Source organism: Simochromis diagramma, unplaced genomic scaffold (genome assembly GCF_900408965.1).
Source record: "Simochromis diagramma unplaced genomic scaffold, fSimDia1.1 OVJJ01000344.1, whole genome shotgun sequence".
In the NCBI taxonomy this organism is placed as follows: domain Eukaryota; kingdom Metazoa; phylum Chordata; class Actinopteri; order Cichliformes; family Cichlidae; genus Simochromis; species Simochromis diagramma.
The window spans coordinates 6,669,491-6,696,790 of NW_024387375.1; the positions used below are offsets into that span (position 1 = coordinate 6,669,491).

Below are 27,300 nucleotides of genomic sequence, written 5' to 3' on the forward strand. Positions count from 1 at the left end.
ATAAGTGACTGACACAGACAGCCTCTTTCATCCCCGCTTCGCCGCAAGCAGTGTTCCCCTCTACTGCCAGAGGAAACCCCCCTCCTACCCACCCTCCCCTTCACTTCTGCCAAGCCACCCCCCTCTCCATCGCACCCCTCCATCCTGCAGGCTCACAACACACTAGCCCACTCCCCTGGGTAGAAACCTAGCTGTAGTCTGCACTCGCGCACACGCACAAAAATTCGATGGTCCTAAACAAAGACGAGTTTAACATCACAGACGGCACAGACTGGTCCCTTTACTCATATTATCCGTCTGCTAAACAAATGGGTAGTAATGACACATAAAGCTTGTTATGTTGTAGCGGCGGTTGGAAAATGTAGTTTAAACATTTTTTAACATTTTTTTTATGTCAGTTCATAGAGGGCAAAGAGGAATATCTCGGTCGCCTAATCATTATGTCAGAAATCATTTGAGCACATTGATCTGGGTTCAAAGCAGAAAGTTACTTCAAAATTAGAAAAGAACATTCATACTCATTCTCATTAGTATGGTTGTAAAATGAGGAAATTCTGTATTTCCCTAAAACTCAAATCATCACATAGGGAGGCATTATTAGTACACTTGGACTACCTGCCTGTTTAACCACTAGTACCTATCGAGATTTTCAATATAAAACACACCAACTGTTGTCCCTAATCACTACGAACATGCAAAATTTGAATGGTTTATTTGGGAAAATAAAATACCTTTTTATCTTAGCTGTGATGTTATTAGCTTTTAGTATGTTTTTTTTTTTTTTTTTTTTTTTTTTTTTTTTTTTTTTTTTTTAAATTGACAGCATTTATGTCCTAATAATCGGTTTTCTCTGAAGGTCACTCAACACGTTTGTTTTGAAGCAGCTAAAACTGAGTAAAAGTCCATCCATTAATTTTGTTCAGCTTATCCAATTTGGTTTCAGGGTGTGGGTGGGCTGGACACCCTATCACCCTATCCCAGCTGTCATAGGGTGAAGGCTGGGTACACGTGAACAGGTCGCCTGTTTATTGCAGTCAAACCTTTCACCATTCCAGCCATTTGCGTTCACACCTACAGCCCAGTTAGCATTGCCAATTAACCTAGCCCCATGCATGTCTTTGGACTGTTGGAGGAAGCCAGAATACCTGGAGAGAACACACACACAAGCACAACATGCAGATTCCACACAGAGGCATGAGCCGGCCAGTGGATTTGAACCAAGGACCTTCTTGCTGGGAAGCAGCGGTGATGCCCAGGAGCAGAAGTTATAAACACAAATTAACATTTTATGTTAATATATATATACTGGAGACATAAAACATACAGTAAATCAATATAATTTGTGCCGAGCAACATCATATTTGAGGATGAGTGATACAAGTACCCAAAATAACTGTATTAATAGCATTACAGTTTAAAATCTTCAAGTTTATAGTCTTGTCTTAAAAAAGTAAATGCAAAATGATAAAATGAGGATACAGTTTCAAGATCATACCTGTGATAATTGAGAAGGTTTTGTATTGTTTTGCACCTTTGCCAGTGAAAGTCTTCAGGGTTAATTGGGTATCATAGACACCAGCCTAAAGTTAATTTCTGTTTGTATACCAAAGACACGATTTAGTTCTTTGATGACTGAAACTCAGTAGAAGTATGTCATTTCCAGTGTTATTTTTTTGGGTAGAGAAACAGATTTGCTGTTTTGAAAATAAAACCACTGAAATGCCAAACACTAATAACATGCAATCAGCCCTCATTGTGTTCACTTTATGACAGTGAAAAGCCTCATCCGTCTGGCCAGACCGAGAGAAAGACGGAGACAGAAACGCTTTTAGCTCTGGCATAGGAAAATGAACACCAAATGTATCTCTCTCACTCTCCTTCCTGCTTTTTCTCTGTCTCTCTCTCCTATTTAAGCTTCTTGAAGTTCTTCCAAATTGGGTTTTAAATGCCAATTAGGAGGTTGAATGTAGTAAAATAAAAGCAAATGCAGGCAGGATGGCCTCACCTTCTGGCTGGTTAGGCTTCAGAGAGAGCTGAGCCGGACCTTTGGCTCCCAGCGAGGCTTTGAGAGAAATATCCTGCCTAATGAACACATTAATTAGAACCATAACTATTTATAAGATGATAATTAGAAACGAAGGGAGGTAAACTGGGCTTTTCCTGCAATTAATGGAGGATTAATTACGGGAGCTAATGAAGTGGATTTTTGAAACGCGTGGAGGTGAAGTACAGAGATGTGCAGCTCGCTTTGTGATCACTGGCATAATTATTTTCTCCAGCACCAAAGCGTTTGAGGCCCTGGTCCGCGCCGGCTCAGGCCGGCTAATAAGCATCATTGCATCGTTATATATGCACTTAAAAAGACTTGCCACTGAAATGACTGTCTAATTATTTCTAATTGGCAGGCCCTGTGTGTTGTCATTGAGCTGTTTGGAGCCGCAGCGGAGCTCTGGGTCTAATAACGCTCTGGGCGGAGAAGGAGGGTAGAGCGAGCTAGAGATGCATTGCTAGAGAGCGAGAGAGCAAAGAGAAGAGGGGCGCTCTACCCGGTTGTCTTCTTTTCATAGTCAGACCTGCACATTGCCCTCCTGTGCCCCTCGCCCAGCAGGACAGCAGGTCCTAGAACGATGGCCGACGCACTCGGAGGTCACCTTGCCAAGCAGTCGATTAGCAAAGTTTTATTTCATCCCTGCTTATTTTCCCCCCCTTTTAATTAACAGCTTCTGCTCTTAATTTATGCACACATAAACGCCACCGTCTGTCCACAGTTCTTCTTTTCACGCTTAAACATACTACACACACAGGGAGGGAGGGTGGACGGGAGGTATGTTTATGTGCTCTGTGTGTGTGTGTGAGATTCACTGGCCAGGTTTTGAGCCAGTCCATGGAGACCTGAGCTCAGAGAGCATGCATGGACAAACCTCAGTCAGCCGTGTTTACCTTGTACTCTCGTTGTGTGCCTACTCCGGCCATATGGACACTTGAACTTGGAGGATGCATATGTAAACACATATAGTTTCAAGTTTGCTGGCATGGCCCTGTTTATACTATAATGATTTTTTTAACATTATTAAATGCATCCAAATTTTTTACAACAGACTTTTGTTTTCGTTATTGGGCCACTGATTTCCATTTAGGCTGTGCGTAAGAGTGCATGTCTTAAAGGGGTGTTTGAGTGATGGCCTAGGATTATGTGTGTGAGCACCTCACTTAACTTGTCCTCAGCAGAGTCATGTGCATTGTCTTGCCAAAAAACCCTTCTTCCCCCATCGCCCTCGCCCCCGTCCCCAACCCAGACAACTTAAGAGCAAATTGCCAGCTAATGGATCGACTGCCTGCACTTGTCAGTTCTCTTTGGACAAGCAAAGCAACCGCACACACACGCACGTGGTTTCACTCACACATTTGGTAATTTATTTGTGGAAAAAGAGAAGAAAAATGAGAGAGAATGGCAGAGAAATGAAACGAGGATCATGTGCGCCTTGACTGAAACCTTGACAATCTTTTTAAAAGTAATGAAACACTTTCTCAGCATGCGCATGAGGTTTTCTATTTGAAATTTGTCTTCCTTTTTTTTTTTTTTTTTCTTTTTTGCTCTATGTATCCATTTGGGTTTTGGCACAGTCGAGGACATGAGGAGGAAGTGGAGATAGATAGATCAGCCAAAGGATACGTGGCCAACTGTCGTGTGATTGGTTGAACAAAGGAGCAGAGCATTTCTGTGACTGGTTGAACAGAGAACTTGACGTTGGGATTTTGGCATTAAATAAAAGCTGGGAAATGTAATTATTCTAAATGCAGTCAACGGTTTTGTTGGAGTGGAAGTTGGGCAGATTTCTCTATAAACTTGGTGGGATATTGACACAAAGCGTGGCACTGCAGATGTGTAAAGAATGACATTCATGCCATCACAGTAACTTGCAAACTTTTTTTTAAAAACGTGAATTCTAATATCTTTATTATCTTTAGATTTAAATAACATAAAATGTAAAGATATGAAATGTCCTCAAACAGTGAAATTCCCTTAGGGATAAAAGCCATATACTTAGCATGCCGCATGTATAAAAAATTGACTTATGGTATACACTACACTAAACTAAATTTTCACCAGAGCTGGTCTATATGTTTGTATATTTTTCTGCTCAATGTTTACGAAACTGGAGCGTCTCGAGTTCTCGAGTCATAAAGTTCTGTGTTTGTCTGTGAGCAGTAAAGGGGGGAAAATCATACTTCTCCTACTTCTAGTTCAATGCACAGGACATGTAGATTATGTGAAGTGACAGAATTGGGGGGGGGGTTTCCTCGAAGGGTACGAGTGTTTTCTCTTTCTATTCATTTCTTGATCTCTCTTCCAGTGTTTCTCTCCTCTCCTTGTTCAATCTCGACAGCGGTTTATAAAAAAAAGATTTTTAGAAACTTCTTTATGAGACAAGTCTCTGTTCTGTTAGAAGACAACTTTATGTTATTCCACCGAAGAGGCGAAACTAATAGTTCCATGTTTTTTACAGGGCACTGTTCCAGTTGTGTCTTGGGTGTTTAATTAAGTGTAGTTTCCCTTTAGTAGTGGAATGTGTGTCTGCTTTTTGTCGGCCCGTTCCTCTGTGCCTTTTACAGTCCACCCACATGGTTTGTCTCAGCGTTTATGATTTTTCTTATACCGGAGTTGTGAGGTTCCTAAATCACTTAAGCACACGGGGCCGAGCAGTCCACATTTAAACAATAAAAGGCTGTTATGCTAAGGGCCCTCAGATCTCCTACCACTTCATAAATACATGCGTATAAAAGGCAGAAAAATACATCTTCCCTGACCAGAGAGAGAGGGAGAGTGAGCGTCTGAGAGCACACCTGCTAATTGGAGCCAGCTTGATGTGAAGTACGGCTGTCTGCTCCGTCTTCTCCCAATTTCTTTTTCATTCTTCCTCGGGTTTTTTTTTTTTTTTTTTAAACTCTGATTGTTCTTGACTTTCCAACTTTTTAAAAAATCGTTTCCCCTCTTTTCCCTCCTTAACCTCCTGCTGTCCTTCACCTTTTGCTCCATGTCCTTTCTCCTCTTCCTTGTTTGTCCTTCTACTTTTCTCTCCCTCCTTACCGATGGGGACGGCGACATCCAAAACAACTCTCTGATTCAGCGTAGCTAATTGTTCCGATCCGTGATGGATTTGGAAAGAGGGGGAGAAAAAAGTGGGTTTCAATTGCGTGAGTGGCTGTGAGCGAGTTGGCGAGTTAGCACCTAGTCTGAGCGTGACCTCTACTTGACCTTGTGTCAAAGCGAGTGGCTGGGCCAGCCCCAGCTCCAGCTGCTAATGGGTGTCATGTCAAGCTGCGGCTGCAAGGAGGTCAAAGGTTGCGAGTGCACACCAGACGGCCAAGTTTAGGATTGCGACGTAGAGGCTGAGTGACACTGCGCATATGTGGCAGTGAAGACGGTGGGTAATCAACACACAAGCACCCAGCAGCACATGCACATACATGGGCATAGAAGCATGCGTGCACACACATGGAAACTGTATCTTGCTGCAGAAAGTCATCTTTTCCCTCATCGTTGGCTGGCCGTTTAGGTTCATATAGATCTGAGGGATCTTTGAAGGCCTTTGAACTCTGCTAAATGACTTGACCTTGTGGCTTGTGGCTGTAGCCGTGTGTGTGTGTGTGTGTTTGGGTGTGTATGGGAGATAGTGAGTGGGTGGCCTGCATGGGGTCTCATTTCTGTTTCACAGCGTAGCAGGGCATTGCAGACGTTTGTGTTGACGACTGCCAAATTAAAAGCAAACTGAAGATTATGACAAATCTAAACTTTGCTTTTATGAAGCAGAGCGGAATGAAGAAAAAACATTTCTGTGAATCTTTCATGCTCCGTCTTTGCTGTGTTAATTGTGCTCACAATCAGCTACTTTGCAGCGATTCCTTGTGTGCTAGTGTGTGTGTATGTATATTTATGTTTCTGTGTGGGTGTGCACAGTGGATGACTGAATCCGTCTGAGTGTGTGCGTCTGTGCGTGTACTGTGAACCGAGGGAACAGATATTGTGGCTGCTTGGAAGGAGGAAGCAGCTTGGGAAATGATTTCAACAGCTCTCATAATTAGAGGAATATCATAAATTAAACTTGTGTCTGCCGTTGCGTTTGAAGAGCACTCAAAAGTAATAAATTCTGGATGGTTAACATATTTGCATTCCATTCAGCAGGCAGCGTCGGGCAGGAACAGCTGTTTTCCACGTCTTTTGGCAGCAGGAAATGCACATTGCTCACTCAAGGTGCTTTTAGACACATTGAAATTGTATTAAAAAAAAAAAGAAAAGTGACTTTTAACTTGAACATGAAGCTGCTGCTGTGTGCTCTGTCACTGGAAATAACTCGGCGGGGAACAGTGCATTAATGAAGTTCTTCAAATATGGATCGTCTCGCTTTCAATAGGCCTGTTTCTTTTTCAATCTGTCTATTGCTCGGAAAAGTCGACTAGCGAGCTTTTTTCTTCTGTGTGTGTGTGTGTGTGGCTGTAGAGTACTTAAATCCAGTGCTTTACCGTTAACTTAATAGGTTAAATTTTTCCCATTTTCTAGTCAAATACATTTTCCAGGCAATGCAATAATACTCTGTTTTTATTGTAATAGTTGAGGTTTTCAAAAATCGTCTTTCTGTGGTGTTTAAAAATGACTTACAAGTTATTACAATAAGTTTATCTTTTTTATTTATGCTGTTTTTATGTCAGTTTAGGTCAGACATAGTTTGGATATTGGTGTCAGGTCCTGCTTTTTTATTGTTTCTGGATCATGCTGTCTGAATAAATAAGGATTTTTAAGTTTATGTGCCCCCCCCCCTCCTCCTTCAAGCAGGTCCCAGTTAATAATGAATAGCCTATCGTTTCTGTTTCATCTGATATGCCACAAATCATTTTTAAAGTCATATCATAAATATCATCATTAACATCTGCTCAGCTGCCCCTTCGGAGTGCATTGTTGATGTTTGAATTTCTGCGTAAAACAAGACAAACTCATTTTAAAGATGATATAAAAAGCTAATAAAAGCTAATCATTTTGTTGCATCTTTAGGAAGATGACAAAGTGTTCAAATGTCACTTATTTTTAGCTTAAAATAGAAGATGCTTTATTACACAAAGTTCCAGAAAAACCACTAATGTTTAAATAAGGCTGGCCTGGATGCTAGTTTAGAAGTGTGGCAGGATTTCATTCCCCTGACACATTTCTAGCAAGCCTGTGGTGATGGGAATAAGCAAATTAAAAGTTACAATGATCAATCATTTTCCCCTCGTGCCCTCTTAAATACAGTATCTTGCAAGAAAACGGAGATGGTTATTTTTATACTGCATGTCTATCTCTTAATGCATCGCTGGTCAAACAGGGGGAACTGTGTCTTCTGAAATGTGATATAGTTAAAGTTATACTGCCATTAATCACTGCTTTGCTGCACTGGGGTAATGGACAGGTGTGACACTCGTGGCCTTACCGAGGAGACGAGATGTTGTGTTGGTGTTTTCTTCTACAGGGGTGGAAAAAAAAAAAAAAAAAAAACACCACGGACGCAAACTTTTTGTCTTCCCAGCAGAGGATGGAGGTTGGGAAGAAAGGAGAGGAAACTGTGTGAATGTCCATCGCGTCTGCTCAAACAGGTGCCAGATAAGGTTAAACGAACAGTGCGGATGATTGGTCTTTTTCTGTGTTTGTGTGGGGGGTTCATGTGCTGCTCGTCCGTACACTGCGAACCGTGAATAATGATTCGACTCGGGTCAGATTCCATTGGAGGCGTTCACCTGTATCTGACACTAGTGGTATCGCGTAGCTGCCATTAATGTCCAATTTTCAGTGAAAACAGAAATAGAATACAGATAAAGGTAAAACGCCATCCAGCTTCACACCCGACCACATAATTACCCCAATGGGCTGTGGTGAGGGATCATATCCTGGTGCACGCTGGGGGGTCAGCGGCGATAAGCTTCAGCCCAGCTCCCAACATGGAGCATAATTACTCTATTGATAATTCACCAGGAAAATGGTCCCAGCCAATTGCAGAGCTTCGATTTAATGGATTGGACGATGAAACGAGGAAGGAATGGAGGAAAGGAGGCTGCAAGGGGGAGTGTGTGTGAGTGTGTGTGTGTGTGTGTGTGTGTGTGTGTGTGTGTGTGTGTGCGCGTGTGTGGAGGGAGGAGGTCTGCACATGGGGGCAACCAGCAAGGGCCTTTTATTAGAAATGAAAATATGTTTAGGTCATAGGGGGACCCATTTTCCCTGGAGATAATAAGGCCAATAAAATGTAAAGCAGGGGAAGGGCTTGGAATGGGGTCCAACTGTGGCTGTTTATCTGTGTGTGTCCTGCATTAGCCCATTTATCCCCAGCCTTAAATTAGCTAATCATTCTCCAAGGGGAAGGACTTGGTCAGGAAATTGACATTTAGCAGCATAGGCTCACTCTATTAACTACAGTAAATTTAATTTGCTGCACACCCCAGAAGTGGGCTGTTTTCTTTGCCATCAGAGGGAGGAAGGGAATGGGAGACAGAGACAGAGAAATAGAGGGAGAGGGAAAGAGGGAAGTTCTGTTTATTGCATCTACTGCTTCTGACCACAATTTGCTTGGCTGTAAATACAGGACTTGGACTTGGAACACTGCGGCTCTGTTGTATTTGCCCTCATGTACTGCTGATTAAAAACATACGCATGCATTGTCAACACATATATTCACTCATTCCAAGGTCAGTCAGGGCCATGATGGATTATCTCTCTTGGAGACTCCATACCCCCCAAAAAGTGCAAGATTTTTCTTTTTTCTTTACAAGTGATTCCCTGACTGGCTGAATCATAGTTCCAGTAAAGGCTATATTTAACAAGCCAATCACAAGGCCTGGAACTGAAGACTGCTCTCACCTTTACCTATGAATAGAATGTATCATAACAATTATTTTTGATAATCACCCCAGGTTACTGCTTTAGTTTCTGATCTGCAGATGCAATGAGAATGGCTTGGCAGGAAAATTATACCACACAGGGGCTGTTGTAGCTGACTGCAGTGCATGAGTTACATGTTATGTAGTTATGCAGCTGACTCTGAGATTAAAGGTGTCACCTTGGGGATTTTTTCACTATTCTCTACATTTTTATCTAAAAAAACAAATACAAGCAGAATAATCAATATGTTAATAGTTTTTCCAACAGGAGTGTTTGGTTGGACATTTGAGGGATGTGGAATTTATTTCTAACATTTAGGATTTTGGTGTCAGTTTAAAAGAGAGAGAGAGAGAGAGAAAGTGTAGACATAGAGCACAGAAACAGAGCAGGGATTCTCCGGTGATCAGGATCGCCCCGGCCTAATTGATTGCAACAGTTGTCAGAGTGTTGTCTGTTAGGATGGTGACAGGCGTCTGAAGAAAATGATTAGTTTTCTGTCGGGAGAGAGACAGCTCTGGATGTCCCAAACTGCAAACTAATAAAGGGGGGAAAGCAATAAAGCTCATGGACAGCAGGTTTGACTGTTTTTATAGACAAATCAATAAAATGATAGATGATGGAAAATAACGGCATCTCAGCTGCCGATTTCTACTGGGGTTTCAAATCATGTTCTTTCCCCTCTGCACACGCACAAACGCACACAGTTGTAACACATTTCTGTTTTGATAGGAACATGCAGCGACACATCAATAAGTTTATATTTCAGTATTACTTGTCTTTATGCATCGAACTCTTTGGGATATAAATTACACTTTGAATTTTCCCTTTCCTGTATGTTCAAAGTAAGTGTGTTTATGTTCGTGTGTCATGGCTAACAAAGTAAATCTCCCACTGCAAATCTTTTTGAGACCAGAGGGCCAGTGTCAGGATCAATACCAATGATAGGTCTTCCTCTGAGCCAGCCTCTAATTGGCTCAATTTCTAAAATGTCAGTGTGGTTTTTCTGTGAGCGTGTGTGTGTGTGTGTGTGTGTGTGTGTGTGTGTGTGTGTGTGTGTTTATAGTGTGTGGGCTTGTATATAACTAATATTACTGTGGACCAGTGAACGATGAATCTATCAGCTCCTGTGAAATTTGATCTCAGAGAGTTTCATTTTGTGTTTTAGCAGATGCAAGCCTCAAAGTGTTGCTATGCAGGAATTTCACCAGTGTTTCAAAGCCTGGTAGCTCGGATGGAACTAAATCGATCCTCTACCGAACGTACCGATAAGCAGCGGAGTTTTGTTTTATATATGTAGAAAAGTACAACTATTAATTTAGCTAATAGCTAATATAGTTTGGCTTTGTTACACGTATAAAAACAGCTGAAATATATTAAAGCTGTAAAGAAGTTTTATAATAAATTGCCAAACAAATGTAATGACTTAAAACTGTTTTAATTGTGAACCCTGTATCCACTTGTGTCCACTGCTGTATGTGAATGTTAACTGGGAATCGGCGCTCTGTCGCTTATATAGCCTAGAAGTATTGACATGGATGCTTCAGCATTATATTGCAACATAAAGTCGCAATTTGCTAAAACTTGAACTGTGTTGGGTGTCATTTCCCATAGTTGTTATCAGTTTGCTTTGAATTTCAGTTCTGAAAACTGCATATTCTCTCTCACATTGTCAGGTCTTTATCTTGCAGTATAAACAGCCTTGAGGGGATTGTTGTTGTGATTTGGCGCTATATAAGTAAAACTGAATCTACTATTGTACCTATTTCTATTTCATATTACTCTTGCCACATTTTTCTGGTGTGAAACAGTTTCAGCCACATTTGATTAGGCATTTAGTGATTAAAAGGCATTCTGGGAAATATAGACACTTACAAGGCAGAACGCGAGTAGCTAAAACAATAAAGGTGCTTTCCCTTTCGTATTACTGTGCCAGAAATGAAAAGAAATGTCAGAGGTTTATCTGCTTTAACTTTTCCTTATCTCTGCTTTAGGTCTCATTCTCGCCACCGGCGGTCTCGAAGTAGGAGCGGCAGTCGCAGCCGGCGAGGTACCCACAGCCGCAAAAGGAGCCGTAGCCACAGCAGGGACCGGGACCGGAGCCGGCGCAAGGGCCGTGACCGGGAGAGGGAAAAAGACAAGGAGAGAGGACGGGACAGAGACAAGGACAAAGAGAAGGACAAGAGTAAAGATAAGGCAGAGAAAAAGGGGTAAGTAGGATATTATCCCTTATATGTGAGGTGACAGCACAGGTAGACACAAAGATACCTTAATAAGTCTTAGGTACTGTCGACTCTACTGGACCACAGGAGAGCAGAAAATGCTGATTGGTGTAATACGGACATAAATGCGGAGCTCGGTCTCAGCTCCTCCATCCGTCCATCCATCACTCGATCCTTCCATCCATCAATCCATCATTCCCTTTCTTTCTCCATTTCTCCTTCTCATCAAGCACAAGGCAGCACGGGCCATGTAATGCGATATAGTTCCCTCTTGTAAGAGGAAAATCTCACAGTGATATAAAAATAGATGGTAGTTAGGAGTGTGGCACAGGTTCGGTTTTTACTGAATGCGTTGGTCACCAGATGATTTCTGATGTCTTTAACTGCACTTTTCACCCTCTGGACCCGGCAGCAATAAGTCTAGAAACATAACAGGATTATATGCACCTCCAAATGTCTTTGTTGTCTGTGCCAGGAAAAAAAAACAATAAACAAGAGTGTCTTATTATTAAAGTTAGGAAAGTTAGCAAAGGACATCTACACTTGCAAGTTTATGTCTACTAAAGACTCTAATACAGACGAGGAACAGGTTCAGAGTGTTAGCAGTTGTACACTCCACTACAGGTATAACTACCTTAGAGGCTTCTCTTTGCGTCTGCCGATATATCCCTCCCCCATCACGTCATTCTCTAATGTGATTGGGGGCCACTGTAATACGACTGGTACTCAGTTGTTGCTTGTCACATTGAATGGCACAGATGTGTGTATTAAACTGCGGATCCCAAGAGTGATACAGAGCAGCTGTTGTGCTACACATCAGCTTACCAGACTTTAGAAACTCAGGGACAGGCTGAATTTACTTCACAGTCGACAAAACCTTAAGCCGATTAATTGATTAATTCATCGACTGAAAATTTCATGGCAAATGTAGCCTTAATGCTGATAATAAACAAGTATATTCAGCTTAAGAAAACAATCATGGGCACTTTTCAATTTCGGATAAATGATTAGTTGAGGATCTCATTGGCAGATTAGCAGATGCATTTGGCAGTTACTGTCAAAACTCTTGTTTTAAGGATTGCTTATATTATGCTTAAACTTAACACATAAAGTTTTCTGGGAGGAAACACTTTGAGGGAGTATTTTCTAGGCTTTTCATTGGTTTTTCCTTACAGAAACATGCAGTAATAGCCGTACGACAGTTTCTGATTTTATGACTGTTTGATCTGACTAAAATCTCCATTCCTCAGATGTGTTCTTGATGCAACTGTGCACTCAGATGAGGAAACTTATCACTGTAGCAGTGGCTGTGAGAGACCAGAAATGCTGTATGGTATATCTAAGAACATTTCTATCTTTTTTTTGTTAAGTAACGCACTTGAACAACTTTGGGTGGAAATCACGTGTACTGAATCTCATTAACTGAGTTAAATGCCAAGAAAAGAAGGAAATGTATATCTTTGCTAGCACAACAGATTTTATGTATTTAGGAAGTATTATATATTGACATCATTGAGGAAAACACAAGCACGATCAGTAATATTGTTAAACACTTATGTGTTATTCAAGATGTTTATTTAGAATTAAAGATCATAGGGTCGTATTTGTTGATAATAGCAATTTTTGAAGGATTTCTATGTATTCAGCACTTGTTTTTTCATCACTTTTGTTGGTCGTCAGTGAAAAGCGTGGGTGTTAAGACTTCTCTGTATGGCCAGAGACTGGATATTTGCTTTTAAAGGAAAAGTGCTCCCATTTATTTGTCGCCATTACATATTGCCTTTCTTAGATCAGTATCAGGAAAACAAATAAAGCTAACAGTGAAATGTAAGGCCAGTAGACTATATCCATTTTCTTATTAAGGCTTCAATATCCTTTAGCATCGATAGGAATCTCTTCTTTTATCTCTGACCCTGCTTTAGCTTGTCTGTGTGCATATTTGTGTTAAGTCTGTGCGTGTGCGTGTGTGTGCATTTCCACCTGTGGCAGTGTTGATTTATTTCAAAACTGCCTAAGCCTGTGGAGGTTTAAAGATTGAATAATTTCGACATATGGCGCTGACCCACTAACTGACGTGACATATCGAGTCAGCACCCACTTCAGTAGGTGCAACTGTGAAATCTGTTGCAATCCACCGCGGTGCTAAATCCTACCTTTACAAAGCTTCTACATTTTACATGTATATGGTTTTTAAAGATGTTTTTTTAACGATATCAGGGTGTTGATAGAGTTTTTTGCCCTTTTACAAATAAAATATAAACTTCTTTTCTTTCCAAGTTGTTAATTCTTTTGTTTTTTTGTGGGGGTGGGGAGTTTTAACTTCAGATTTAACACTAAAGACATTATTCTCCAAGACATGTGATATTACTTTACAATAGACTATTGCAATTGTTAATTTTTTTTTTTTTAATTAGATATAAAAGCATCAAGACAGAACAAGGATGTTCAAAGACACTGACGTAGAGTGAGGTATACAAAACACTTTGTACAATAAGTTACTTGGTAATATTCATTTGCCAAGTGTCCAGTACACACTGGACAGTTCATATCAAGATACGTTTTAATTCTGGATATAAACTCTCAGTAACTGTCCCATTGCTCCTTGACCACATCGTTTTTACAATTAAGTCTCCCTAAAATCTTCTCACAGACACCAACGCCTGAGAATTAGTCTGGCACAAGTTACTAAACCAACTATAAATACTCCCATTACATACTTATTCAGCTGTTGTAAGGCATCTCTGTCTCCTAGGAGACATGGTCTTGGTGACCTGGGCAAATTACACTTCAATTATTGGCCTATATAATCCAAAACATCTCTCCAAAAAGGAAAAACACTGGAACATTTCCATAATCCAAGCACATTAGTGCCTCTTTCAGTCTTGCATTTCCAGCATAAAGAGTTGGCATTTCATTTTAAAATTGATAAATAGTGTTTGAGATGATTTTAGGAAGAAATGTTTTCAGCTTAATTTTGACTTTTGATAGTACAACATCACAGGTTGGATAGCTGTCAGTATGGCTGCCATTTATGCCTGCAGATGCTGATATGATCTTATAACTGTCCAAAATCTGCTTGATGCTCACAGGAGTTTAGCTGCCTAGCATGTCCTCTTTCAGCAGAAGTAAGGCAGAAGCAACAAGATGCTTCAGGAATATGTAAAACATTTTTTTCCCTTTTTACTGTATCTAATTTGAGAAGCTACTTCCTCTTCCTTTTCCATTTCCATTCTTCTTCTTTTTTTAATGGCAATGGGGGTAGGGTCTATGCAAGCCCCTGATCCTCACCACTTGAGCACAAACACCTGCGCACTCCCACATACTATTACACTCCAGCCTCATTTACATCCAGGTTTTCTTGCTGGGTGATAGGAGAGGAGTGCGGCGGTGGTATGCTGATGGCGGGGCGGGGTGGAGAAGCGGCTCAGGAGCTTTATAGTGTCTGTCAGGATGAAAGAGGGGCCCCTCAGTGCGGCACCCTGACACCGACTCTGTGTGTGCGCACATGTGTTTGGTGTTGTTGTCATTAAACATTTAAGACTCCTCTAGTATGACAGCAGGCAACTTGGTGCTCCAGCGGCATGTTTTCATGCAAAATTTATTGAAAAAGACGAGCTGTTGTTAAGAGATCTTGTTGCTTTTCACCAGTGGCAAAGGGTAAGTGGGTGATTGTAGGGTTGTGTGTGTACTTGTGTACTTCTATGCAAGTGTGTGTGCGTGTGTGTGTTTACACAGGATTATGTACAAGGTTAGTAGGTCAACTTTGCTCTGGATAAGCATCTGGGTTAGTACTTGCAGAGAGGGTGTTAGTTTCCTTTAATTTAACCACCACTTACATTGTTTACCTTTTCTTTTCATTGACACTTTTCTCAATAAGATTGCATGCTTGTGTCCTGCATGCTGTTTTTATTCAGCATTAAGCTGAATGCAGTGGTGATTTTTAACATGTGCCCAGTGCCCTTTGATGAGCACTCTTTCATGATTTATGATGACAATAATTGAGAAACGATCCGTTTCATGGATGAAAAAAAAAAACTCAAACGGTTTAACACAGTTTCATAAAGACATCATGACCTGTTTATTCTCTAGATTAAATTTCAGCAAGCTGTGAGTTTTTTTTTTTCCTTTTTAAAATTACCTGAATTACTTCATAAATTTTCCACGAGTAATGAAATATGCCAGGGGCAAAGTTCAAGAAGATCAGATTACATCCAGAGTGTATTTGCTGTCCTCAAAACAATTGTTAGAGTGCATCACCTAAATGAATACACATGCTAAACCTTCAACCCCCTGCACAGCTCTACGGTTACTGTGCAAAAGTCTTGAGTCACCCCACATTTCTTTATATGTCGCTAGGAAATAGATGCAGTGACTCATTGAAATGTGTGCTACCTTGCATGAAAATACAGCATAGAGGCAAAAACTGCTAAATTGTGCCAAATGTTTTGGCAATAGCTCTTTGGGAATCAGATTGCTGGTGCAAAAATAACAAAACATTTGTCAAACTGTCTCTTACTGTTTTTGTAGATTCTACTAAAGAGATGAGAAGAAAGGCTTTTTCTGACAGGCTATTTTTTCTATTATTTTTTCCTCTTTTTTTTTCCGTTATGTGTAGACTCAACACTGGTTCATCTCGTGAGTTAAGTGCCTTTTTTATTTTTGGATGAGTCATAGATCGGCGTTAAGTATCTTAACAGACAAACAATAAAAAAAGGACTGGACTGAAAATGAGTGAAAAACTAAAAGACTTTCAGAAAGTCTATTGCCCAACAAGAGAGTCTGGCTCCATGGAAACAAAATATAAAGAAACAAACGGTGGCTCAAGACTTTTGCACGGTACTGTAATTCATCAACTACGGTGCTGATCTGGAGCAGGATTCATGCAGAAAAATCCAAACACAAACTAGGTGAATCTAAACTCATGCAAGTCTTTGTTTGACAAATACCACTAAATTAAGGCCGTCTGAACACCCCTGGCAGGCGATAGAGTTACTGCCGAATGACAATTTTCTGAATATATATAAATTAGCTTTGCAGCGCACCAGATACTTTCTCATAATACCTTGTGCACAGGTCAAGATTAATTTTATTTGTCAGAGTTTTATCGTATTCCCTGAAACAAAGTACAAGAGGTAAACAGTGTCTCATGTTAACAAGTGCGCATCTGCCCCCAGGCTGGTACTTGACAGAAGTAAGAGCGTATTTCACCTGATGTTCCGACCCAATTCACACCCCTGATTAATGAGCAGACACTGAGAATTTACGCTAACAGATGGCTGTTTCTTCACAGAAAGTGACAGGTTTTAAGCATTTTACATTTTTATTTATTTATTTATTTTTAATCTACAACTAAATTTTATAGTAAGAAGTAAGTGTTTGTTAGTAAGTACGGGTTTGGCATCATTAAACGCTGTAGTGGTTCAGGCTTTGATCAGGCTTGAAGGGATTTTGTTAGGTCGTGGATGGAGAGCAGTCTCCAGTTTTTCTGCATTTCATTATATTGTTAATGCATGCATACGCCATACACACAGGTGTGCACACTCTCACTTTTCCCCCTTCTTCTCTTCATCTCAAGCAACCTTCTCGGAATTCAGTGCCTTCAACAATTTTTTTTTTTTTTACTTCTTTAGGAGAAGTCGTCACCCTTTTGCTTTGGGTGGTGCTGACCTCTTTTCTCTGTAACAGATCATAGAGGTACTGCAAACTTCACATGCTTCACATGCTCATTCTGAGAGGTCTGTCCAATTAGGCTGAACTCCTTGCCTATGCCGGGTCACGGGAACACATTGGTTCATCGTACTCAATTTAATGTAATTTGAGTAAGAAATGGGCACAGGCTGGGCAACCGAGGCACAGAGAGCAGCGTGGAGACCTCATGGCAGCAGAGAGCCATCTTTTCCCTGTGCATGTAAAAGGAGTTTGTCTAATGAGCTTAGGGTTAAAGAAATGAAAAGACAGCCTACCTTTCATTAAAGCCTTTTTTTGAAGTCCTTTTCTATGAAAGAATCATTTAGAGGTTTTTGTCTGCCAGAGAGGAACAGCAGTTCAACAGAATAGGACAGCGTAGTTCACATTGGTAGAGTTTCTTTTATAAAAAAATAAACCATTAATATAAAACATATTTTCTTGACATTTTTATACAACAAGCCGTCCTCACCAACCCACCCATTGCTGTTTTCTTTCTGTGAATGTGATTGTTTAGTAATTCCTCTCATTAGTCTGTTTTCCCTGCTGACAAACTAAACAGAACCCAACCTCACCACAGGGGTCCCAGCAGGACCTGCAGGCCTGAGTTTGGCTAGCTTTGCTCTATTGCTCAGCCTTAACCTCTGGAAGCCGGGATGCTGTGAGGCAGAGAGAGAAAATAAAACAAGACCCTAGACACCGGCACACACACATTTTCACTTACTACTGTTGATTTTCTCTCCCTTCTTGCCTTACTCTGAGGAAATGATTGTCTGCTTCTTTGCTTCTGTTGAACATCTATCAGCTCATTAGTGTTGGTAATACACAGAGAAAGTAAGTGTGTTTGTGTGTGTGTTTGTGGGTGTGTAGCCCCTGCCTGCGGCATCCTCTCAGCCTGGTGGGAATGTGTGTATGGGTGGTGTGGATGGGACCACTAGCTGCTGCTTCTGTGTGTGTGTGTGTGTGTGTGTGTGTGTGTGTGTGTGTTTGTTGTATTTGCATTTCACTGCACTCTTGCAGGACTCTAGGCTGTGTCTGGCTCTGGGAGCGGGTCCGGGGAGGTAAGAGAGACTTCAAACACCGTCCTCGGAAGGTTAGGATACACTCACATTGACTTAAATCAATGAACTGTAAGTGTGTGTTTTATTTGTGTGTGCGTCAAGGGGGGTAGCCTAGTGGCCAGGAGCAAGATGAGACGTGGGTGAAGCTGAAGAGGAGTAGGTGTGCGTGTGTGTAGTCTGGGTGGGGGCTGGGTGGCTGAAATAGGAGTGATGCCTACATGCAAAGGGTGGACAGCGAGCATGTGCACACAGACACACACTCAGGTCCCAGTAGATAAATGCACACACAGTTTGGTTCAGCTGTAACATTTTTTGGCCTATGGCTGCATGTAGTCATTATTTATTTTTTTTAATACAAATACTGAGCAGATTAGATTAAAAAACAAACAAATAAAACAAAGTAGTAGTCTTTAATAATAGACTTACTTTACATCTAGATAACCCTTTTAGATACAAAAGCAGGTCATCTAACTAGACTCCACACCCCTTCTCCAAAACTCGGTTTAAGCCCAAAAGAAGTGAACGGTATAACGACTTATAAATAGCTTTGTCAAAAGGGTATTATCATAGGAATCCTCCACAGGGATCCGTGCAACTTGTAGCTCCAGAAAATGTATTTGGTCTTTGCCAGTCTGGGACGATTAATGGTTCGTAAGTGCCACGTATGATGCAGACAGGAGACACAGCCAGTGCATTCATTCTGTGGGCGTGACCCATTTCTGAAATTTATGTCACTTGGACTGGTTATGCAAATGTGAAACACATAATTAGTGCTTTTTGGGGATGGTTGGATGGTCTGGGAAGATTTCTTTGGTTCCCGTTGTCTCTGGAAATATTTTTCTGCTTAAAAAAATCATAGAAAAAGGTCAACTTTCACTCCTTCACATTTTTTTTGCCTATGTCAGTATTTTCCTGAAATAGTGGATGGGTATGGGTACAGTCAGATTGATATTTCCTCTTGAAATTTGAGGTCTTTACAGCTTTGGGATGTTAAACAGCAGTCCCAGGCCATGAGAGATTAGCCTGATTTCAAGGTACTGCCGTGAAACTGAACTGAAAACAAAACTAAAAGTCAATAATGGTGATAATTCTTACTATTATAATGTTTAATATATGATATGATTTTTAGACTGTATTGTTAGTTATTAACGTTATTATAAATAAGTAATCAGAATCTCTTAAGACTGAAATGAATAAGAGGGCTTTCTTGCTGTGTTTGGCTGAGAATGACCTCCCTGTTTCCTGTGTAAACTGGTGTGTGGGTGTGCGTGTGTGTTTGCATAGACAGAGAGAGCGAGAGAGAAAAATCTGGCCACTTTTAATCACAGGAGAGACACCCTGAGTGAGCGATAGAGAGCTGTGACAATCCACTTACTGCGCTCTGTAATCTGTTTAACCATTTAGTGAGTTGTTAAGGGAGTATGCAAACACTCACATTGGGGGAAAAAGAAAAAAAAGCACACTAAACACCCTGCAGGCTGTAGCGGCGCACAGGACAACTTGGTAGCAATTCAGTGCCGTTACACATCTAGGGAAGAGTGTGTGTGTTCATTTGTTTGTGAGTGTGTTGATGTCTTTGAGACCTACTGTAGGCACTGAGAGAAGCCAGGCCTGGAGCGTGATGACAGAGACCAGACCTGGCCAAATAGAAGATCCCCCAATCCAATTACCCTGTTCCTCTCTTTTATTTTCTCCTCTTCTCTCCTTGCCTCTCCTCTCCTCATTTTATGGCCTTTTTCTTAGCAGGAGCTAGTGATGGCAGTCCTGGCTGCTGTTTAAGTGGCTGGCTGCTCTGCTTTATGGATCAGGAGAGCATGCGGGCAGGATTATAAGCAGCAGGTTATGAGCAGCAAACACGACGGGCCAGCTCGGATTTTAGGAGGGTTTATGTTGCACTTGTCGACGAAATACGTTTTTCTGCACTCTCTCTCCCTTTCTGGAAAAGCTGGGTTAGTTTGGTTTGGAGGATGCAGAGTGGTGTTGAAGGCAAGGAGGGGAGCTAAACGAGAAGGCGGTTATGCAGAATGATGTGTAAAAGAGACGCACTGTTAATGTTTAATTTTCTCCAGGCTCCGGTGCTTATTCATCTGCACCAGGGGCAAGGAAAGGTGTTGACTGAAGTCTTTATGAGGAAGGCTGAGAGTGAGAAAACGTTATAGAAAGTGATGTTCCTTTTAGTTGAATTGGCAAAGTAACATGAAGAAGAACGGCAGACGATGGTTTTCAGTTAGCTGAGGAGTACCTCTCACCGTGCATTTGACCTCTGCTGGCCTGAGACAAAAATACTGCTCTGCAGGTCTTCCCTGGTGGCATTGATCATTGCAAGAATACCTCCTTCAGACTGGGTAAACAGCTTTCCAGGCATTGAGTTTAAGTACCATGACTCAGTTGTAGAAGTAAGGAAGTAAATCTTGCCTGAGAGGGGTGTATAACAATCATCCTCAGCGGAGGTTTGAAATCGACAGCCATGCTCAGAGTGTTTTTTTTCTTTTGCGCAGAAACGAGCTGAAACAAAAGAGTTGTGATCGTAGTCGCCGATCACGCAAGTGGGTGTGTGCTTATTTGTGTCGTTGATGGAGTTGGCGGCCCCGCACGGCTTATGCTGAACATTTAGTAGCCGCAGGAAAGTTACGAAGCCTCCCTCCTCTTCTTCCTCCTTCCCTCCTACCCATTTAGTCTACCTCTTTTTCAACAGAAGTTTAGATCTCTGGGCCGATGTTTAATTCATTTGTACTAATGTCTTGCTCACTCCGGCTCTCCTTCATCCTCGTGTGCTCTGTCTTACTCTCTCGCCAGCATAGTCCCTGTGGTTCTCTAATAGAGTTATTCCACCTTGCATCTCACTCATTCTCCCTAACACACACACATCGCTCACTCTACTTCTGTCCACTTTTTGCCAGTAGCGTATATGCATTCTTCATTTTTGTATGATATATCGGCTCTTCTTGCAGTTTAGATGCGTGAGTAATACTGTGGAATTAATGCCAGGCTGTTATATGAGTTACTAGTCTTTTCTCAGATCCGATGCTGTATGTTTCTCATTGCTTACTGCCTTACTGTAACTGCCTCTTCTCTTCTTTTTCGCTCTCTCTTCTCTTTTTTTGTGCGCCTCTAATTCTCTGTTTCTGCCTCTTTCTATGCCCAGTTCTGACGACACGGAAAGTATGTACAGTGTGTATAAATATCGCGGGCACTGCTGTCTAATCAACAGAGTGAAATAATTCACTTCTTTTCTTCCACGTACACACTCACTGATGGAGGCCAACTGAAATCTGTCAGTGCCGAGCTGTATGTGGAAAATGTTTTTAGGGGAAAATGGTGGAGTATTTCACAAAAATGAAACAGAGTAGCAAATCATCTCGTTAAATTTTCAAACACATATTAATCAGAATGAAAAATGCCACTGGAGCTAATGTTATGGCACGCACATTTTGGCAGGTATACATATGCCATAATTGCTGTATGTTGAGTGTGCATTAGAGAGGAGAAGTTTATTTGTGGTCATACTGTATGTTGAAATCTCTCATGTATAGAAAGCGTGTTACCGCACACTGAGCAAGATTCTGAGATTCTTGCGGTGGCTTCGCTTTTAGAAACATGAAGATGTTTTTCTACAAAACTGTTTGTGTTTTGCTAAAGACTTTGACAAAAATGATACCCAAAGTGAAAATCCCAAAAAGTGATCACAAACGTGTAACATTAGATTTTAATCTGGACTTTTTAAGACCTAAAGGAAATATGCCAACACACACACATACGACACATTTTGGTCTCTACCAATAAAGCGTTTAGAGTAGAATGGAGTAGATTCAGGTCTTCAGAGTAAGGTTAAACACTTTCTTTGCAATCTTTGTGTGCACGTTAGCCTTTGCTGTGTTCGTTTGTCTTCTTGCATTACTCGAAGACTTGGGTTAACTTTTCTTTCTTTCTTTCTTTCTTTTTTTTTTTTTTTACCACTTTTCCTTGAAGTCTGCAGAAAAACAGACACACACACATGCATGCACGTACACACGAGCGCTCCTGACATTTCTCCCTGTAGGCTAAACTGCAGAGTGCTTGGGGCCATGTTGTTTTGTCTTCTGACAGACAGAACGAGAGAGAGAAAAAAAAAGACAGTTACCCTGGCCGGTGCTTACGCCAGTTTGACACCACAGACACTGAAGGGGGGGGGTTGAACGAAGAGAAGTGAAAAAGGCACAGTAGAAAACGGTGTGTAGATGATATGAATAACAATGTACGCGGTGTGTCTCCCTGGACCCTGATAACCTGCAGACCAGAGCCCGGTGCCTGTGACAGGCTGGCCTTTGTGGCCACTTTATCCCGCCTGTACACTTGTAAGGTAGAGCCGGGATAATCACACCTAATCTAATTAGGCTAAAGAGGGCCATGACTGAGGCTGGCTACGAGCAGACTGGGCACTCTTTCTCTCTCACACACACACTCACACACTCCCTCACTCACAGATACACACACACATCAACAAACACAGCTCAGCAGTGAAATCCTGTTTGCATCAGAAAAATAAGGTTGTCATATTGATTATGTAGATGAGGGACTAACGGGGGGCTAACTGCCTCTCGGCCAGCCGGTTACAGCTGACAAAGGCTAAAGGGAGGGATGCAGAGAGAGGAAAGAAAAGATTAGAACAGGTTTAGCTCTGTTTTCCCTCTGCCACTTTACATGTACCACTGTTTGGTTCAGTGCAACCTACTGCTCCTGCTGCCACTAAACTTGAGACTGAAAGTAGGTATAAAATAGGGAGACTCTTTAAATGCACGCACCCTAAAATTCATGCAGATTTTTTTATTTGACTTGCAATAACTCAAAATACAGGTAAGAGTATACATAGACAGATTCAAACATGCAGTAAAAATAAGATGGGGAAAAAGTGTAGGACTACTAAAGCAATATTTTACAGTGCTTTAGTTGTGCTGAATGAATATTTTTAATGCCTACCAATCTAATGTTTATATTCTGGGCTTTGTGGATGTTTTTTTTCCCAGAACTTGAGCAGAGATTTCTTTAGTTTTATCCCTAATATTTTGCCCTAATTAAGTATTTGAAAATAGTAAGTCATTGACTCTTAAGTGGAAATCATAAAATCAGGAAATATCAGTTTAGTTTTCTTCTATAGATTCCTTAGCTGCTTGTGTCAGCTCTAGTTGTCTCTGTACAGTTGCTTGTAAGGACATGTAGTGGATACATGGCTATTAATAACTTGTCTTCAGGTGTGTGTGTGTGTGCGTGCATGTCTGTGTGTGTGTGTGTGGGTTTTGTGTGCGGCAAGCCAGCAGCCAGATTGCTATTTCCCCCTGTACCCCGTATAGAAAGGCCTGGGTATTCTCTGGATGAGGGTGTGATGTACAATTGAAGGGCAGGATTGAAACTGATTACCTTGTTAACTCCTGGCACCCACTGGCAGCTTGAAATAGACCTGAGCACCAGGGCCTGATTTGCAAATGAATTACCTCTCGCCTGGCCCTCCCCTTCCCCTCCTCTTCATTCCCCCGTCTTCCTCCCTCTCTTTCGTTCTTTTTTTTTCTTTTTTCTTTTTTTTGTCCATTCGGTGCCAAGATCATCTTTTTATATTGTGCCATGACAGATGCTGTGCCGGGCTGCCATTGTTCCCCATCAGTTTTCTGGGGCCGAGAGGAGAGCCAAAAGATTTCCACATGTGATTTTAACACAGCCACCACCCCCCCAGTCCTTGCCGTATAGCCCAGTGTAGTCTTTGTGTACCAGTACGGCAATCTACATAGTTTTGGAACAGGCAGTAATGTTGGGGAGCGTCATTGTCTCAGCCTCAATAATAGAGAGGCATTTCTCTGATTAGGAAAGGTTATAATTGGGAAGTATGAAAAGGACCACTGGCTATTGAAGAAAACCATGGGGAAATTGATTGCTCTCCATGTCTCCCTTTTGCTTTTCTCTCTCTGTCTTTGTCCTGATCTCCCTCTATGTAACACGATAAAAAGAAGTCAATTTTCTTTAAAACTTGGCCCCAGCCCTCAGATCCCTCCAGAGCTGGTGTGTATAGGCTAAGAAGGGGGAGATATAGTTTTTTAAATAGGGAGACTTGTTCTGTGTGTAATATTTTATCCGTGATATGACGTCTTCAGCAGTTTAGCATTTCTTAGCTCACAGGGAGCTGAAGGTGGTCCTTTAACTATGGCCTGCTGATGTTTGATTATGAGAACGGTTGTCTGAGCTGTTATCAGAGTGACAGATCAGAGTCATTGCCCTGTACCCAGGACGCTTAAGCCAAAGGAGGGCGATGTGTTTCTCAACCACAGCAATAATAAAAAAACAACAACTATATATTAAATACGAGAGATGCCCCGGTAGCAAATTTCTTCGGTTGTTATAATTTTTTTCCTTTGTGTGACCTGCTGATACCAACTTTTTTTGCTTCTGTTATTTTCTTTCTGAGAACTGTATAAACTAAAATGGAACTTTTCCACAATGTGAAATATTTTTGTCATAAAAAAAACAATAAATCTCCCCAAACAACAGGTTCTTCTCCCACTGAAAACAATTGAGAATAAGGTGCTGTGGTACAGGAAATTAGTACAAGTAATTAACTGAAAATGAGTTGCTGTACACCCACCTTTACTTGACATATTTTGTGTTGCAAAACAAAAGCAGGTGGAACAGATTTATATAACAAAACAAGTGTCAGGTACTTTAATTATTTTCCTGTATGTTTATAACTTCACCAGATAACAGAATCTGAACCATTTTGTGTTTTTCGTTGGTCTCCATAAATGTCCTCAGGATGACTTTGATCCTTTGCTCATACCGAGGCTTCTGGCTGACTCTGAACCCAGACAAATTTAGCATTAGCCACTTTTATTAGATTCTTTAAAATATCCATATTGATCTAGGTGAAGGTGATTTGAGTGTGTGATTATATTTGTTGGGATGATTTTTTTATTTTAATGGGTTATTATTCAATGTTTTTACTGCCTCGGCCCAGTTGAGTTCAAACAGGGCTGTATGTGTCCCTGGACTGAAGTGAGTCCTGTTTATAATTTTAGACCCTTCCATAATTCATTTTGATTTTACATATATATTGCTGTTAAATATCCAAGTTTGTTTATTTAAACCCAATTCTTGAATTGCCTTTATACTATTGATCTGTCTTGTGATTTTAAGTGATTTTCACAGTTGTAGACACACCTGTGGCGTTTGTCTTCTTGTGTAGTGGATTGCTTAGAGCTTAGGTGTAACTTGCTCTTATAATCACATTCTGTAAAAGGTAAAATCAACATAAAATTGATTATGCATTGGTCACACTTTTAAAAAAAAATTAGTTTAAACCTAGTTTGGCATTTATACTCTCCAGTTTAATTATTTGCTAATATAACTAATCTATCTTTAGAAAGAAAATTATTTTCAGTCTCCACTACAAGGTTTACCAACACCAGTCTCTCCATAATTTGTCCCTTTCTTTGTTTTCTTCTCAGTGCTATTTATATTCATAATGCCCACCATATTGAAAAAAAAAAATGCCTGTGTGTGTCATTGATGGCTTTGTTGCATTTTTGTGTTTTAAGTCCTGTCAGTTAATTAGTGTGGGCTAAATAAATGTTTTTTTTAGATTGGAGACACTGATAAGATAGTAGTCATGATGCCGCTTCTTGAAAGGTTTTCCCAGTTTCACATTGTGACGATATTGCTGTTTCTTATTATAAATGAAGATGATGTTAATCCTGTCAGTTCAAGTAATAAACCCTGGAAGACTTTAAAGAGATTTATTCTTCATTTTCTCGCTCCACAAGTGTTGCTGTCGCTCTTTTATTTGGGCGTTGGTCCCGTGTTTGGCAGACACGGGTAACACGAACAGGTGTCTGCTTGCGTTTTTATCTCATACAACAGAAAGAGCCTCCTTAAATCAACTTCTTCTTTTCATATTCATACTTCTTTGACTTTTTTATTGACTGCACTTAAACCTCCTTGAGAGAAACATAAAGTGCTGAATTTTTTACCCCCATTTTAATGGGCTGCTTTTCTCTACCATTTTGGGATTATGCTAAAGTAAAGCCCCTTCCACTGGGAGGGAGGTCAGCTTGTGTACCCGCAAATGTATGTGTGTGTGTGTGTGTGTGTGCGCGCCTGTATGCATGCTGAATTACATAAAAGCATAGAACGATAAGTCTGCGTTTTGTTCCCTCTCTGTGTTCTGCATGGAAGAGTGACAGCCCCCGACTTGCCCCTGTATTATCCCTTTCTGTGTATATGTGTGTGTGAGTCTGAGAGTGTGTGTCCCACCAGCCCTCCTCTTAGCTGTATAAAACCCTGAGAGGTAGTTCTGATAGCACACACAAGAATACAATTTCAATTTCAATTGGCAGCCCTGTTAAAAAAGGGCTATGGAGATGGCAATCAGGCCTGAGGGGAAGCTGCACTCCCTGTACTATTGTGCTTGTGCGTGCGTCTCTATACCCAATCCTCTACAGTTCAATATCAAGCTTTATCCCTATATTAGTTAAACAGGCAGATCCCACTGATGTGGACTCTGTATTAGTGTGCTTTATGTGAGTGTGTATGTGTGAGTGAATATGCTTGCTCCAGTGTCCCCATCACATTGACTTTTTAATAAATATGCCTGCCATTCTGTCAGCAGTCAAACAACATATGAATGCTCAATGACACGCTTGACAAGGCATGCAACTGTAGCAAATGAGTCACAAATTCACACACTCTCTCTCACACACACATATACACTCGCACACTCTCTCACTCTCTCTTATGTATGATGTCTTCTTTATAGTAATACGGTGTCTTGCCTTCTTTTGCTCCTGCTCTGCTCCTCTTCTCACGATCAGTGACTGATGATAAGTTGAGGATGAAGAGGCTGCTGAGGGCCAGGTTTTTTATTTTATTTTATTTTTTAATTGTATGAGAAAATACAAAAATGCACTGTTGCTAATCAAAAGGTTAAAGACTTCTGTTGGTTATACAGTCGCAAGATATCGTTTGTGAACCCTTTGTTTGGAATACCAAGAAGTCTTCAACTCACAGTTATAAATACAATCTGACAAAACTAATAACATGCAAACGGTTTTACATTAAGTGTTTTCTTTATGGATCACACTTTTTTGGTTAGTTTTTTGTTTTGTTTTGTTTCTTGCTAAATGTTATGTTTTAAGTTTTTCTATAAACCACCACATTTCTGGGATTTTCTGAATGAAAGAGATAAAAGTTAATCACCCCAAATGTAAAGCATTATTTGGCTGTTTGGCTTCCTCAGGTTTTGCAAATCGGCAGCGAAAGAAAGTCATGTTTTGTCATGGCAAAGTGAGAAATATCTAGTTGAAGTTGCTGCTGCTGCTACTGCTTGTCACCTTTCCATCGATCGCTGAGCGATTAATGAATCTTACTGTAATGACCTTAGCATATGTATATATAGGTCCCCATGTACCCTATCTCC

The 27,300-nt window shown here is 40.9% G+C and overlaps 1 protein-coding gene across 3 annotated transcripts in view; it reads left to right on the forward strand.

Moving 5' to 3' along the window:
* The window catches only part of rsrc1 (arginine/serine-rich coiled-coil 1), a 121,881-nt gene that overhangs the window by 12,157 nt on the left and 82,424 nt on the right, over positions 1-27,300 (forward strand). For all 3 annotated transcript variants that reach the window (XM_040009495.1, XM_040009493.1, XM_040009494.1), the window contains exon 4: positions 10,894-11,109. In XM_040009495.1, coding sequence (XP_039865429.1) covers positions 10,894-11,109 — 216 coding nt within the window. The remainder of the gene's footprint in view (positions 1-10,893; positions 11,110-27,300) is intronic.